Source organism: Brachyhypopomus gauderio, unplaced genomic scaffold (assembly GCF_052324685.1).
Source record: "Brachyhypopomus gauderio isolate BG-103 unplaced genomic scaffold, BGAUD_0.2 sc72, whole genome shotgun sequence".
Taxonomy (NCBI): domain Eukaryota; kingdom Metazoa; phylum Chordata; class Actinopteri; order Gymnotiformes; family Hypopomidae; genus Brachyhypopomus; species Brachyhypopomus gauderio.
Window position 1 is genome coordinate 685,718 of NW_027506893.1, and position 13,454 is coordinate 699,171.

At 40.4% G+C, this 13,454-nt stretch overlaps 1 protein-coding gene and 1 long non-coding RNA gene across 5 annotated transcripts in view; one reads left to right on the top strand and one right to left on the bottom strand.

Annotated features, from left to right (window-relative positions):
* LOC143491201 (guanine nucleotide-binding protein G(I)/G(S)/G(O) subunit gamma-13-like) overlaps window positions 1-7,868 on the top strand; it is a 72,733-nt gene extending 64,865 nt beyond the window's left edge. For 2 of the 4 annotated variants that reach the window (XM_076990006.1, XM_076990007.1), the window contains 2 exons: window positions 6,303-6,400; window positions 7,507-7,868. In XM_076990006.1, coding sequence (XP_076846121.1) covers window positions 6,303-6,400; window positions 7,507-7,612 — 204 coding nt within the window. In that variant the 3' untranslated portion in view covers window positions 7,613-7,868. Of the gene's footprint in view, window positions 1-6,302; window positions 6,401-7,506 lie in introns of those variants that run through there. The other 2 variants (XR_013125131.1, XM_076989999.1) reach the window with 2 other exon arrangements.
* Window positions 7,869-7,967: 99 nt separating this feature from the next.
* Window positions 7,968-10,327, bottom strand: LOC143491213 (uncharacterized). The gene is made up of 4 exons (XR_013125135.1): window positions 10,014-10,327; window positions 9,483-9,608; window positions 9,022-9,088; window positions 7,968-8,160 (listed from the first exon to the last, which is right to left on the bottom strand). It is a non-coding gene; the product is annotated as an uncharacterized LOC143491213 (long non-coding RNA).
* Window positions 10,328-13,454: the final 3,127 nt, after the last annotated feature.

Below are 13,454 nucleotides of genomic sequence, written 5' to 3' on the forward strand. Positions count from 1 at the left end.
GCTCCCATGCAGATGTTGTGCAGAGTGACACAGGCAGCAATCACCTCTGGCACAAACCTTGGGTTAACCTCTAGAGCGTGCAGGAAAATTGACCTCCATCTGGTCTTCAGCATCCCAAAAGCACGTTCAATTATAGAACGTGCCCTTGCATGATGCCTATTGAAGACTATCCTCTCTTCTGCTCTGACTGGCTTCTTAAATGGAGTGATGAGGGCTATGGGCTGAGAGATGCATGGGTACCCACCATCTCCAAGTATCATGTAGCCTCTGGGTGGGAAAGTGGCCTGCTGGTACAGAGTGCTGTGACGGAGCACCCTTGCATCGTGTACTGAGCCTGGAAAGCCAATAAAAACATCGAGAAACTTTGCCTGGTGGTCACAGACAGCCTGAAATTGCACAGAGGGGTAGAGTTTCCGGTTTCTGTAGCACTGTGCATCAGGTTCTCTAGGGGCTTTGATGCGCACATGGCACCCATCTATTGCACCAACTACAGAGTGGAAAGCTGCATGGTTTCCCAGCCTCACAAAGCCATCAGAGATGCTCTGCAGTTCTTCTGGTTTTGGGTGCTGGATAACTTTTGGAAGGATTCGCCGCATTTCATTGGCCACTCTGTGAATTACACGGTGCACTGTAGAACGGGGCATAGAAAAAGCACGGGATACAACGCGGTATGATGTGCCACAGGCCAACCAAAAAAGAAAAACCAACACTTCGATGGCTCCCCCCCAACCATGGGTGCTCTCATGCTTGATGATTTGTAAAAGCACTTTCAGGGATTCACGGTTCAGGCGAAAGTCAGGCTTGGTGTCTTGGGTGTCGTCCAGGAATATTCTGAGAAGTGGTACACTAGTGTTCAGAGCACAGTATCTTGTAGGTCTTTCTCCCTGCAAGAAATGGATAAATAATTTTTATATATGGTGTGTGTGTGTGTGAAGTTATTTTGCGAAACAGAAAAGTGATTTACTTCGTGTTTAAAGAATATCACTTATGTTTTGTAAATTAACTGTTCACACAGGTTCTAATTTTATCTATCTATCTATCTCTATCTATCTATCTATCTATCTATCTCTATTTATTTAATTAATTAAAATGAATTGTCTACATGTGTATATTTGTATCACTTTGAAGTTAGCATAAAATAAAATGTATAAAATGCGTATTTGCAGATGAGTTTTATCCTTTAAAAACATACCTTTTATGCTTAAAAGACAGCATTATAATGGGGGGGGGGGATTAATTGTTGAAATCAAGTACAAGATGAAAGTTTTTACCTCAGAGAAAATCTGAGCAGATCTTACCCGTTCAAGGACAGAAATCAGCGCTCGTCTTCTTAAATTTCGGCGTCTGACTGCAGCACGTCGGCTTTCACGTCTCCGTCGCTCTTCCTCCAGCGCAAAAACAATTAAAATTGCAATAAAAACTGCAACAGGTTCGTCCATAATGCCGGTATAGCGATGACCCGAGGTGTTTCCCGCAGCTGAGGTGAGTAAACAGCGGGCGCGTGCTGTGGGCGGGGCCAAGTCGTGACGCAGTCGCTGTCTAACTAGAGCGTCCCAATAATGTGCCTTATGAGGCTGGATGGCGGTTAGAACGTTGTCTAGTTAGACAGCTGTCTACATAGTCAATGCCTACGTAGAGAGCTCACTAGGTTTTGAGACAGACCCATGGTGTCTTGCCAGCCTTGCAAACCCTTCACACACACCTTCCAGGTCTTCAGGTGTCTCTGGGAAGTGGATGACCTGGTGGCGATAGGCCACCAATTCCTTTGTCACCCTGTGTACGATGCGGTGGACAGTGGAACAAGGTATATCAAAGGCTCTTGCGACCACCCTGTATGATGTCCCACATGCCAACCAGAAGAGGACAACCAGGGTCTCGATTGTGGCACCCCATCCGTGTCGTCGGTTCTGATTCAGCAGGTTCATCTCCACTGCCAGGGCCTCTCTGCTCAGCCTGAAATCAGTTCTGGTGTCCTCACCATTAAAAAATCTTTGGAGCACGGGAACTGCAAGATTGATTTTGCAGTATTGGGGACTTGTCTGGTAAAAAACACAAAACAAATCAGAATAATCTACAAAAAGGAAAAAAAAAAACACCAACACACATCCATATCCTCCTGAGATCCTGCCATTTCATGAATGACTGTACAAATATTTTCAATGTATTTCATTAATTTAGAGAATAATATATCATTTTTACATGAGGTTTGTTTTAGTTCATCTTAGGCTTTTGGAGACAAATGCACCTAACACCAAAGTAAATTAGCTAGCTGCGAGCACAATTCTAATGTGAATAGTGAAATGAACCTGAAAGTTGAGCTTAAATACATTTGTATAAAAATATACCTTGTTACAGTCAGCTCTCAACCTTAAATACACGAATGGCCTGCGTTGACGAATAATGCCTAGTTCTTCGATATAATTAAACAATAAAAACAGAAAAAATGCGGCTTCTGGCTCCAGTTTGTAGGACAGCGCACTAACACGTACGTAACGTATGTAACGGGGCAGAGCGTGGTCACGCAAACACACGTCTTGCGAAGACTAGACTGTCTCATTTAACAGCCGTGAGATGCAGCCTACCCGGCCTTCGAAGTGTGTGGCCACCGTGGGCTGCGGTCTACGTAGGCTGCAGCCCCTGAATTGAGATGCAGTGAAAGAAACACCCATCAAAAACGGGAAGGAACATTTACCTGACCAATTTTAATGTTGCTTTGTGTTTTAGGTTTAGTGCTGGAATTTAGGCTAAAGTACTTGAAAATGCTTGAAATTGAAACTACTTCGTTTCACATCAAATATCTGTGGGTCATTCTACAGAAATGTCCACTTTTGTGTCCCTATACTTTAAAGGGCTGTTGCATTTTAAAAGCCCTCAAATGTAGGGATTTATTTACATTTTAAGACAAAACAACATGATATTTGAACAATTATACCTTTTTGAACCACTTACGAGTCAGTTTTTCTTTTCAACCATTTAAGTGTTTTTGCAAGTATGCCCAAAAATGCCTGTCCTCGCTGTCATGCTTTGAAACTAAGGGCTTTATTTCTTAATGGAAAACATATACTTTATTAACTCAACTAACTCAACTCAAAATTTTATCATCTACCCTAAGATTTCCTTCCCCCCCACTCCCGTTAACCCATAGATACTCTGCGTTGTGTTCTGGGGAATCTGTGATGCATAAGGAAAGACTCGGAGCAGGGCCTCTGCTGGTTCGGGTTCTTTAATATGGCTGGTGGTATCTGTATAAACAGACAGACAAGCTCTGAAGCGAACATACACACTGCTCTCATACACGCAGGTTATCAGCCTCCTCCTCTCAGATAACTATTCTCAGAGTGCGGCATTCTACACATGAAAATAAAATAAAAAGAAATTTGAATGTCATGGTGACAAAAACCCGCTCTGACTTAAAACCAGCTCTGTATGTAAATACAGTTATCAAGAACACGGTAACTTAATAAATGCAGGTCTTAAACGGTGAACAGATATAAATGAGGCAGCTACATACCTGTATAAACAGACAGACAAGCTCTGAAGCGAACATACACACTGCTCTCATACACGCAGGTTATCAGCCTCCTGTTAGCAGAAATGCACATGGGGGGCATGCGGCCACAGAGCACATGTGTCAGTGATAACTCGACATGGAAGACATGTTATAAAGTTCGCTTTCAAGCTACTGCACATTTACACGTTCACAACCCTGATTCTAACATTTAACACTGTTTACTGCCCATTTTATGTTGTTTACACAGAAAAATATGTGTTTTAAGCACGACCATCAGAGCTACTTACCTCCTCTCAGATAACTATTCTCAAAGTGAGGTAACTACGCGGTGGCGCCAAGCAAAGCTGCGTCACTTAAAGGAACAGTACACAATTCACCAACTCTTTAAAATAAAAGGTTTCCCAGTACACATATGAAATACATGGAACACAAAACAAGTATTTATACAAAAATCAGGATTTGGTGGAATTTTAACAACAAAAACAATAAGCATTTTTCTTAACCTTGTTACACAGACAACAACTTGTCAGAATGCTACTCATGGCAAATCAGCGATTTTTGAAAAAAATAATAAAACTAAGACGTACCTTCAGTTGATATTGAACACAGACACTTGGCGTGAACTGGTGCTTCGGTGCTTCAGTCGGTCTCCTCGTCTCGCCTTTACCTGCGATTCCGTGAATAACTGAACGTAACGTCTCCAGGCACCTTGCGCTCAAATTCAAACTAGTGATTCTCGGCATTCATTGGCTGAACACACCAGGCACCCACAATTCTGTCCAATCACCACACAGAACTGTTTGCTGATCTGTTTCCTGATGGATGAATGTATGGATGGGTCGATCTCTCTCTCTCTCTCTCTCTCTCTCTCTCTCTCTCTCTCTCTCTCTCTCTCTCCGCAAACTTATTGCTATATATTGCAAAGTTTTAACAGGTTATCTTATGGGCCTTTCTGAAAAAAATCTCCTAATGCCTTATATCTTTGCGTCTTCTCACGAAAAGCCCTTGATTGCCCGGGATTGAGGATTGAGGGACCAAATATTTTATATTATTCACTTGCTTGAGCAGAGTGGAGCAGTATTGCGTTCTAAACTTGTTGCTTTAAATGTCATTTCAAATAAAAGGCTGTTGTTCAGTACTTACTGTATGTGATTCAATTTACAGCTGGTTTGGTAGCAGAGGTATTAATGTATATTTAGAGAATTGGAAATGGGAAATTTAACACATAATATTTTACTTCAAATCTTAATTCACTATAATTCCAGCCAGAGCCGGAGTGGCTAATCGGGAGATTCGGGAGGATTCCCGATGGGCCGGCTCATGTCAGTCTCTAGTTTGGGCCGATTGGGAGGGAAAAATAATTTTGAGCCGGATTTGGGCATGAAACTCCCGGGCTGAAAAAGTGTCCCATTCCGGCCCTGATTCCAGCTTTGGTCAAATGTAGATGTTACGCTGCTGTTTTTGGTTAAATATAATTTCTTTGATAACATGGAATTTTAATATGCCATGAATTTACTGTTTGGAAATGGAAAATTACTGTGAAGTTACAAAAGGCATTGTTCTGTGTTTTTACACTGAAAACTGCATTTTTACACTGATAACTACTAAATTAAAACTCAAGACCCTTAAAAAAATATACAATCCTGTTATAAAACAAGAAATTCTTGTAATTTAAATTTACAGACTTTGACTGTATATTTAAAGGAGTTTTCTTTAAAAAAGTCATTTTCCTGTATTTTACAGGTATATTCTCTTATTATGAAAAAGACAGAAAAATTTATTTGTATTTATTGTATTTATTTACAGTAAATATCTGTTAAAAAAATGTTTTTTTACAGTATACTTTGAAAACATATCATACACTATATTACCAAAGGTATTTGCTTACATTCCTTGACCCCATTTCTAATCCATAGGGTTCAATATGACATTGGTCCATTCTTTGCAGCTAACAGGTTCAACTCTTCTGGGAAGGCTGTCCACAAGGTTTAGGAGGGAGTTAATTAGGATTTTTGACCATCGTTTTTCCAGAAGTGCATTTGTGAGGTCACAAGACGAGAAGGCCTGGCTCTCAGTCTCCGCTCTAATTCATCCCAAAGGTATTCTATTGGGTTGAATTCAGGATTCTGTGCAGGCCACTCAAGTTCATCCACACCAGTCTCTGCCAATTGGCCAAAATGTCTTGGTATGCTGAAGCATTCAGAGTTCCTTTCACTGGAACTAAGGGGCCAAGCCCAGCTCCTGAAAAACAACCCCACTCCATAATCCCCCCTCCACCAAACTTTACACTTGGCACAATGGAGTCAGTCAAGTACCATTCTCCTGGCAACCGCTAAACCCAGACTCATCCATCAGATTGTTGGATGGAGAAGCGTGATTCGTCACTCCAGAGAACACACCTCCACTGCTCTAGAGTCCAGTGGCGGTGTGCTTTACACCACTGCATCCGACTCTTTGCATTGCACTTGGTGATGTATGGCTTGGATGCAGCTGCTCGACCATGGAAACCCATTCCATGAAGTTCTCTGCGCACTGTTCTTGAGCTAATCTGAAGGCCACATGAAGTTTGGATGTCTGTAATGATTGACTGCAGAAAGTTGGTGACCTCTTCACACTATTTCTTTCCCTGTGTTTGCTCAATAAAAGTAACATTTACTTTGTTTCCACAATGGTTTTTTATTTCTTTTAGTGTTCCTGAAGGCCAACAATATAGCAATATAGTGTATGTATGTGTTGCTTTATGATGATCACACTGCAGTAGTGATACTCTGTGTTTGGTGACTATCTGTAGATGGATGAGTTGGACGAGTCTCAGCTGAGGAAAGAGGTGGACAGTCGCAAAATGCAGCTGCAGATTGCAAGAGAAAAATGCTCCGTATCCGTCCCAGAGTGAGTGCAAAACACACCATTGCTTAAAAGAACGTATTAAAACATTTCAAATTGAGAAAGTTACCAAAGTTGATTTCACAGTATTGAAAATAAGGGGGCATTTAAAATGAATATATACACTGCTCAAAAAAATAAAGGGAACACTTAAACAAAACTATGTAACTCCCAAGTCATTCACACTTCATGTTCAGATAGGAAGCAACACTGATTGTGAATCAATTTCAACTGCTCTTGTGTAAATGGAACAGACAAGAGGTAGAAATGAGAGATTTTCAACTCATTTCAAAGATTTTTATTGATTGAGATCTAGGATGTTATTTTAGTGTTCCCTTTATTTTTTTGAGCAGTGTATTTAAAGTAGTGTATATGTGTGTTTGCATATATACAGTACTGTGCAAAATGTTCATAGAGGTGTAAATAGAAGTATTAATCGAAGTGTTAATAGTGTAACGCGGTGACGTGCTGAAACAGTATCACCGCGTGATGATACGGAGATTAACTGGATCCAAGCTGTTTTGAAGCCAATGGGTGTTCACAAAATCTAGATTTGATTTAGATCTTTTGTTAATTCACTTTACATTTTGTTGACAAACGTAACACTTCAATCTTACCTTAACAAAGTATTCTTACCTTGCATCATTTATTCCACACCTGCCTAAACCTTCTGCACAATGCTGTAAATAAGGGCCTTCAATTACTGGGCCATGACACAATTGTTGAGCACATATAGTTTGCACGTACAGTAACGTAACTTGATTGCTCTGACTCAAGAACAAGGGTGAAAGAACAGATACAGGTGGGGAGTTGGTGATGGATTAGTTTAGACCATAGTACTTTAATATTCTTATCCACAGGACAAAATTCAGTGACTTGAGTCACTCATAATTTCAGATTTGACTACAGGAAAAATAACAGATTTTTTCTGAAGACTTGAGATGATGTTTGACTAGAAAATTCCACATCCCAGTCAAACCATGTAGAGTTCAAGTCAGGCCATGTTAATATAGACAACACAGCTCTAGAAATATAATCTTGAATCTTACTCTAGAATTCGGCTCTAGAAGAATTCGTCTCCTGCCTGTTTCAATTTCTCCTCACGCTTGCAGACTGGTTAAATGGATTGAAGAGAAAATGTCAGATGACCCGTTCCTGAATGCTGAGCTGCTGAAAGACAACCCATGGGTGGAGTCAGGGAAATGCATCATGCTCTAGTAGCAGCCCACACACCATCACCATGACTACAACAGTGGCTCCACTTTTGTGATAGATGTCAGTGCTGTCTTAGCTAGCTTGGTCAGTGCTATCTAATTTATTTTTAATTTAGATGTGCTTAATATTTAATGATTTACTTTTTGTCATTTACTTCAATCATGTAGTAAATGTTTGATGTTAAAAACTCCACTGTAAGCAATGGCTTTTCTGTGCAGTTCAGTCTGTACAAAAAACAGGCAGAAATAAAGAAAAAAAACATTTAACAACATTTATTCACAGAGTTTGCTGGAGACTTTGAATAACAATACAGGTTACTGAACACAATTATGGTTTTACAGCCACTCAAAGTGTCAACACGGCCATGTTGTAATTCTGTCCCCCTCTCTCCTCACAAGGTTTCTTAGAGAGACAGAGTGCTTACAGGAGTTCCCTAATGTACACATTTCTACGCACTGCGTTGGACACGCCCTCGTTGAACCTAAACCACACATCACTGTTTCCTACTGCTTTACCAATCTGCAAAGTCCCACTCGGTTTGCCATCTTCACCTAGAGACACCAGAGAAAGAGCATGTGAGCTGAACACTGCCAAAACAAACCTGTATGATAGAGCAGTCTAACCTCTCAAAGAAGAGGTAACTAAATCTGAACCATGACAACACCTGTATGATAGAGCAGTCTAACCTCTCAAAGAAGAGATAACTAAAACTGAACCATGACAACACCTGTATGATGAGCAGGGAGCAGTCAGGCCCTCTAACCTCTCAAAGAAGAGGTGACTAAACTGGGCGGAAAATGATACATAATAAAAAATAAAACATCAACTTCTTTACAAACTTTACATATTCTTGGTTAGTATAAGTTGAATTTTTCTATCTGAGTGGAACTAATCTGCTCCTTTCTGGTGGTATTTTGTAATGTAAAGCTGTTAGCGAAATGACAGGAAATCTGACCAATGGTATTTATGATTTTCACTATGGGGGCTGGCCTATAGTAGCTTGGCCCTGCGATTTGCCAGATAACTTCAAATGGACTTCAGGTGAGATCACAGCATAACTAGCTGAAAAGCTTGGCATGTGCAGAAGGGGTTTATCACTTATACAGAACTGCATGACACCTCTCCTCATAGAGACACTTTTATATGTATACTCACTCATCCTTTCTTTTGAAAAACAAGACATTTGCAGTACTTTAATTTAGAATGTGTTTTGTATAAAAGTAGTCAGTAATATATCAGACACCCCCCCCCCCCCCCCCCCTCGGTGGACTGTGTTGGAACAATGTTCATTAATTACTGGTGAAGCAAGAACATAACCAAGAAGGACAGAAAAAAGGAGGAGAAGAAGGAGAAAAAGGAGGAGAAGAAAGAGAAGAAGAAGAAGAATAAGAAGGAGAAGAGTGCTAGGTAACCTGTTGCTGAGGTCCCCGCAGGCTTCTCTCTTGGTACTATGGCACGTCCGAAGAAATCCAGTTCGGGCTGTAAAATTGTAGGGGGGGGGGGGGTAAAGTACATCAATATACACCTGAAACAACCTCGAGTTGACGCTTCTAATAATGATACTCCATCAACTCCATTAGTCTCAAGAGTGCAAAGCTCAAAAGTATTTAGGGTAAATGGATGAGGGCAATAAATGTAAATACTAGCCAGCAGTTCGAGAAAGGTTTATCCACTAAGCTTTGGCAGTGACAATTTTAAAAGACATCTGATGACCAATTAAAAATGAATCCATATAGAAATGTTTGTAACAGGTAGGGGTTAAGGCTGAACTATGAGATACTGATAAGGATGTTTTATTAAGGCAATATTAGGAATCAACAGGATTTAAGGTAGTATGATAAGGTTTTAAGGCGGTATGGTGCAGTCTGGCCACCTTGCACTCCACAACAGCTTCTTTGACAATGTTCTCAAGCCGATGTTGGTGGTTCCTGACTGTTGGCTTCTTCATCTGTGGTCACGTCACCTGTTGTCCTGCCTCAACATTCTCTGACTGTGAAGTCTGAGAGAAAAAAATAAAAAATGAAAACCACAAATGAGCCACCATGAATATATGAGCATAAAAAAAATAACAGCGACATTTATAACATGGTAGACAACCATTTTCCCTAACCTGAATAAATACTATGCTTCTTTGACATCATTAAGTGCGAATATGTTTTTGCCAATATTGTTTCCTTATACCCATCTACTAGCTTTTCCTGAAAGGTGAATAACACAGGACTTGAATGTCTACTGTGGTACTCCACTGGAGGGTGAGGCACAGAAAAGAGACTCTGGAAGGTCAGAACGTGGGGGTCTGGAACATGAGGTCTGGAACGTGGGGTCTGGAACGTGAGGTTCTGGAAGGTGAGGTTCTGGAACGTGGGGTTCTGGAATGTGGGGTTCTGTGCCGGTGTGTCTCTACCTTCTGGTTCCGATTCTGCTGCGCTCGTTCCAACCTCCTCATTCTCTCCAGCTCCATCTCCCTGGCGATCAGCTGCTTCACTTGATAGGTCAGCTGTCGTCGAGGGGGCAGCCCAGGAAACCTCACCACATTCTCCACATTCCTGCACACACACATTAATCCTTGATCCATTTTGTTGGCCTCAGAACATGCTGAAATCCTTGGTAGTGTTTGTCTTACAACCAATATGTATATGAAATAACTAAGTTACATGACAGGAAAGGAAAGATGGAAAGATTACATTACATATATGATCCACATTTCCTACAGGCTGTAACAACAGTACAAGAAATTGGGATGAAAAGGGAGAAAAGGCATTCAGATTGTACAATGTTAATCTGATAAATGGCACCACCATCAGGGATTATTTGTGAGACCTAACTGAAGTAATTCAAGACGGGGCAATTCAACGTCTTTTTGCCTTACAATATCCTTCAATAGTGCTGATCAAGACAAAAAATACCATTATTCTCCCATAAAGCCCAAGAGAAAAGAGACTTCTCATGTTTCACCAGAGTTTCCACTGTGAAGTCACATGTACTGCTCTGTTTAAGGTGCAGTTCTGATGAAAGACTGTCCCTACCCTTGAAGTGAGGATGGACGTCTACAAGGGCATAAAGCTCAGTCATAGGACTCTGACTTGGGTTGGCAAGCAAAAATGAAAACATTGTCCTGACACTACAGGGTTCATCAAAGGGGACGTCCCACATCCCTGTGATGAACATCTGTCAATGTCTCCTCTCTGCTCTGAGGAGGGTGTGTGTGTTTACTCACGGTTCTAGTACGTAGGTGTACTGTACTCACGGTTCTAGTACGTAGGTGTACTGTACTCATGGTTCTAGTACGTAGCAGAGGTGGGACCAAGTCAGTGTTTTGCAAGTCTCAAGTAAGTCCAAGTCTTTATCCTCAAGTCCCGAGTCAAGTCTCAAGCAAAGACAGTCAACTCAAGTCAAGTCTCGAGTCAAGACAGGCAACCGTCAAGTCAAGTCCCAAGTCTGAAACTTGGAATTTCAAGTCCTTTCGAGTCTTTTTTTTTTACAGGCACCAACGCTTTACGAATGCTACGCTGATGCGTTTCTTTACTCGTTTTGTTGGTGTCCGGCAGCCAAAAGATGACAGATCATTTACATTTTTATCTTTTCTTAATTGCATAAATGTACTTAAACAAGAATGTTTCGTTACATCATTTTACACGAAAATAGCAAGCTTCATCGTAAGCAAGATGCTGTCATTACGAATTATTCTAAACATTTGGATAAAATGTTTAAATATAGACTAATAAAAGGTTAGGGTTATTTTTTCATTGTTTTCTGTTATTGTGGGGTCACGGTGTACTATTGTTACCTGGAGATTCAGTGGGGTCACATATTCTGATGGCTGCCATCAGAATAGGTGACCCCAGTTAAGAAGGCTCACCTGTACATCCCATTCATGATTTCTTTGTTGGCTGCAATGGTGAGGGGATGGTAAATCTTGTTTAAGTACATTTATGTAATTAAGAGACGATAAAATGTAAATATAAACATCTGTGATATTTTGGCTCGTGGACACCAACAAAATGAGTAAAGAAAGTGCATCAGCGTAGTTTACGTAGCATTCGTAAAGCATTTGTGCCTCTTAACAGAAACTATGAAATAGCGCCCCCTGTGGTCACAAAACTCGACGGTCACAGAATCTGGTGTAACACAGATACTATGGCTGCAATGGTGAGGGGATGGTAAATCTTGTTTAAGTACATTTATGTAATTAAGAGACGATAAAATGTAAATATAAACATCTGTGATATTTTGGCTCGTGGACACCAACAAAATGAGTAAAGAAAGTGCATCTGCGTAGTTTACGTAGCATTCGTAAAGCGTTTGTGCCTCTTAACAGAAACTGTGAAATAGCGCCCCCTGTGGTCACAAAACTCGACGGTCACAGAATCTGGTGTAACACCGGTCTGCGTCAGAAGGACGGAAATGAAATTAATGGGGTGCACTTTATAAATATTAATATGCATTTTAAAATTTTGATTTGGGGTTAAAAAAAGCAAGTCTTTGCAAGTAAACAGGTTCAAGTCCAATTCAAGTCCCAAGTTATTGGTGTAAAAGTCCAAGTCAAGTCTAAGTCTGAATATTTTTTCAAGTCAAGTCAAAAGTCTTAATATTAATGACTCGAGTCTGACTCGAGTCCAAGTCATGTGACTCGAGTCCCCACCTCTGGTACGTAGGTGTACTGTACTCACGGTTCTAGTACGTAGGTGTACTGTACTCATGCGTGATTGTACTGTACTCACTCACGCGTGTAGTTTGAGACTAATTTTGACCACTTTAGTGTCCCATAGCCTGCTCGCTTGACCCGGTGACATGTTTATAATTATAACGAGTAACTATACAGCACGTAAAAAATCTATCGGAGTAAAAGTATTAAACTAATGGAAAATATGTAGTGAAGTAAAAGTGGAAATAGGAGAAAAATAATAATACTCCAGTAAAGTACAGATACAGCATTTTAATAAGTACAGTAGTGAAGTAGTTCTACTTCGTTAATATACATCTCTGGCCGTCGGTATCTGCAATGTATGCGCTTAGGCCAGTAGTGTTTGCAATGGAATGAATGAAAACGTGAGAACGAATTGAATCCGTGTATCATTCGTTCATTTGATATTCAACTGAAAATCAAAATCGGAAAATCAAAAAATCATTCATTATTTTGTTTTTCGTTTTGAATATAAAAACAAAAAAACAAACCAGGCTTTTATTTTTCAGTTTTTTATTTGATGATCCAAACAAAAATAGCAAAATAAAAAAACGGGTTCGGAGCCGAACTTGATTTTGATTTTTTAACTTGACCCATTTATGTGCCCCGGAAGTTACTGATATGTTTATTCTTCGTGGTCTTCGTTCTTCAGTGTTACTTGTTCTACTCTGAGCCTAGACATTGGAACATAGTCTATATTGGTATAGACAATGTGACCATATTGGAACCACATTCTAGATTAATTAAATATTTATTTGAAGGTGGTAAGACGCATGCAGAGATTTCGTGCACGTTGCAGCAAATGGATATCCAGTGATGATCTGGTGTTAATATTTGTCATTGTGTTTTGTAGTGTTCGTTTACTTTAGTCTCTGCTGTGTTTTCTGTGCCTTGTATTATTTATATAAACGTGTTTTCCTTTCATAATCGCTGTGGTCCTTTATATTCCTTCGTGAGTGTTTCTGTGAAGTGTGTTCCGTATGCCTCGTAAGTTGCGCACTCTCCGTGTGGGCGCGGTTCACTTAGAGCTAGGGTGACCAGACGTCCTCTTTTTCCCGGACATGTCCTACTTTTGAGACCTAAAAAATGTCCGGGGGCAATTTGTTCGACTGCCTCAAACAGAATACATGTACAGTGCAAAAGTGTTTACAAGCGAAAGCA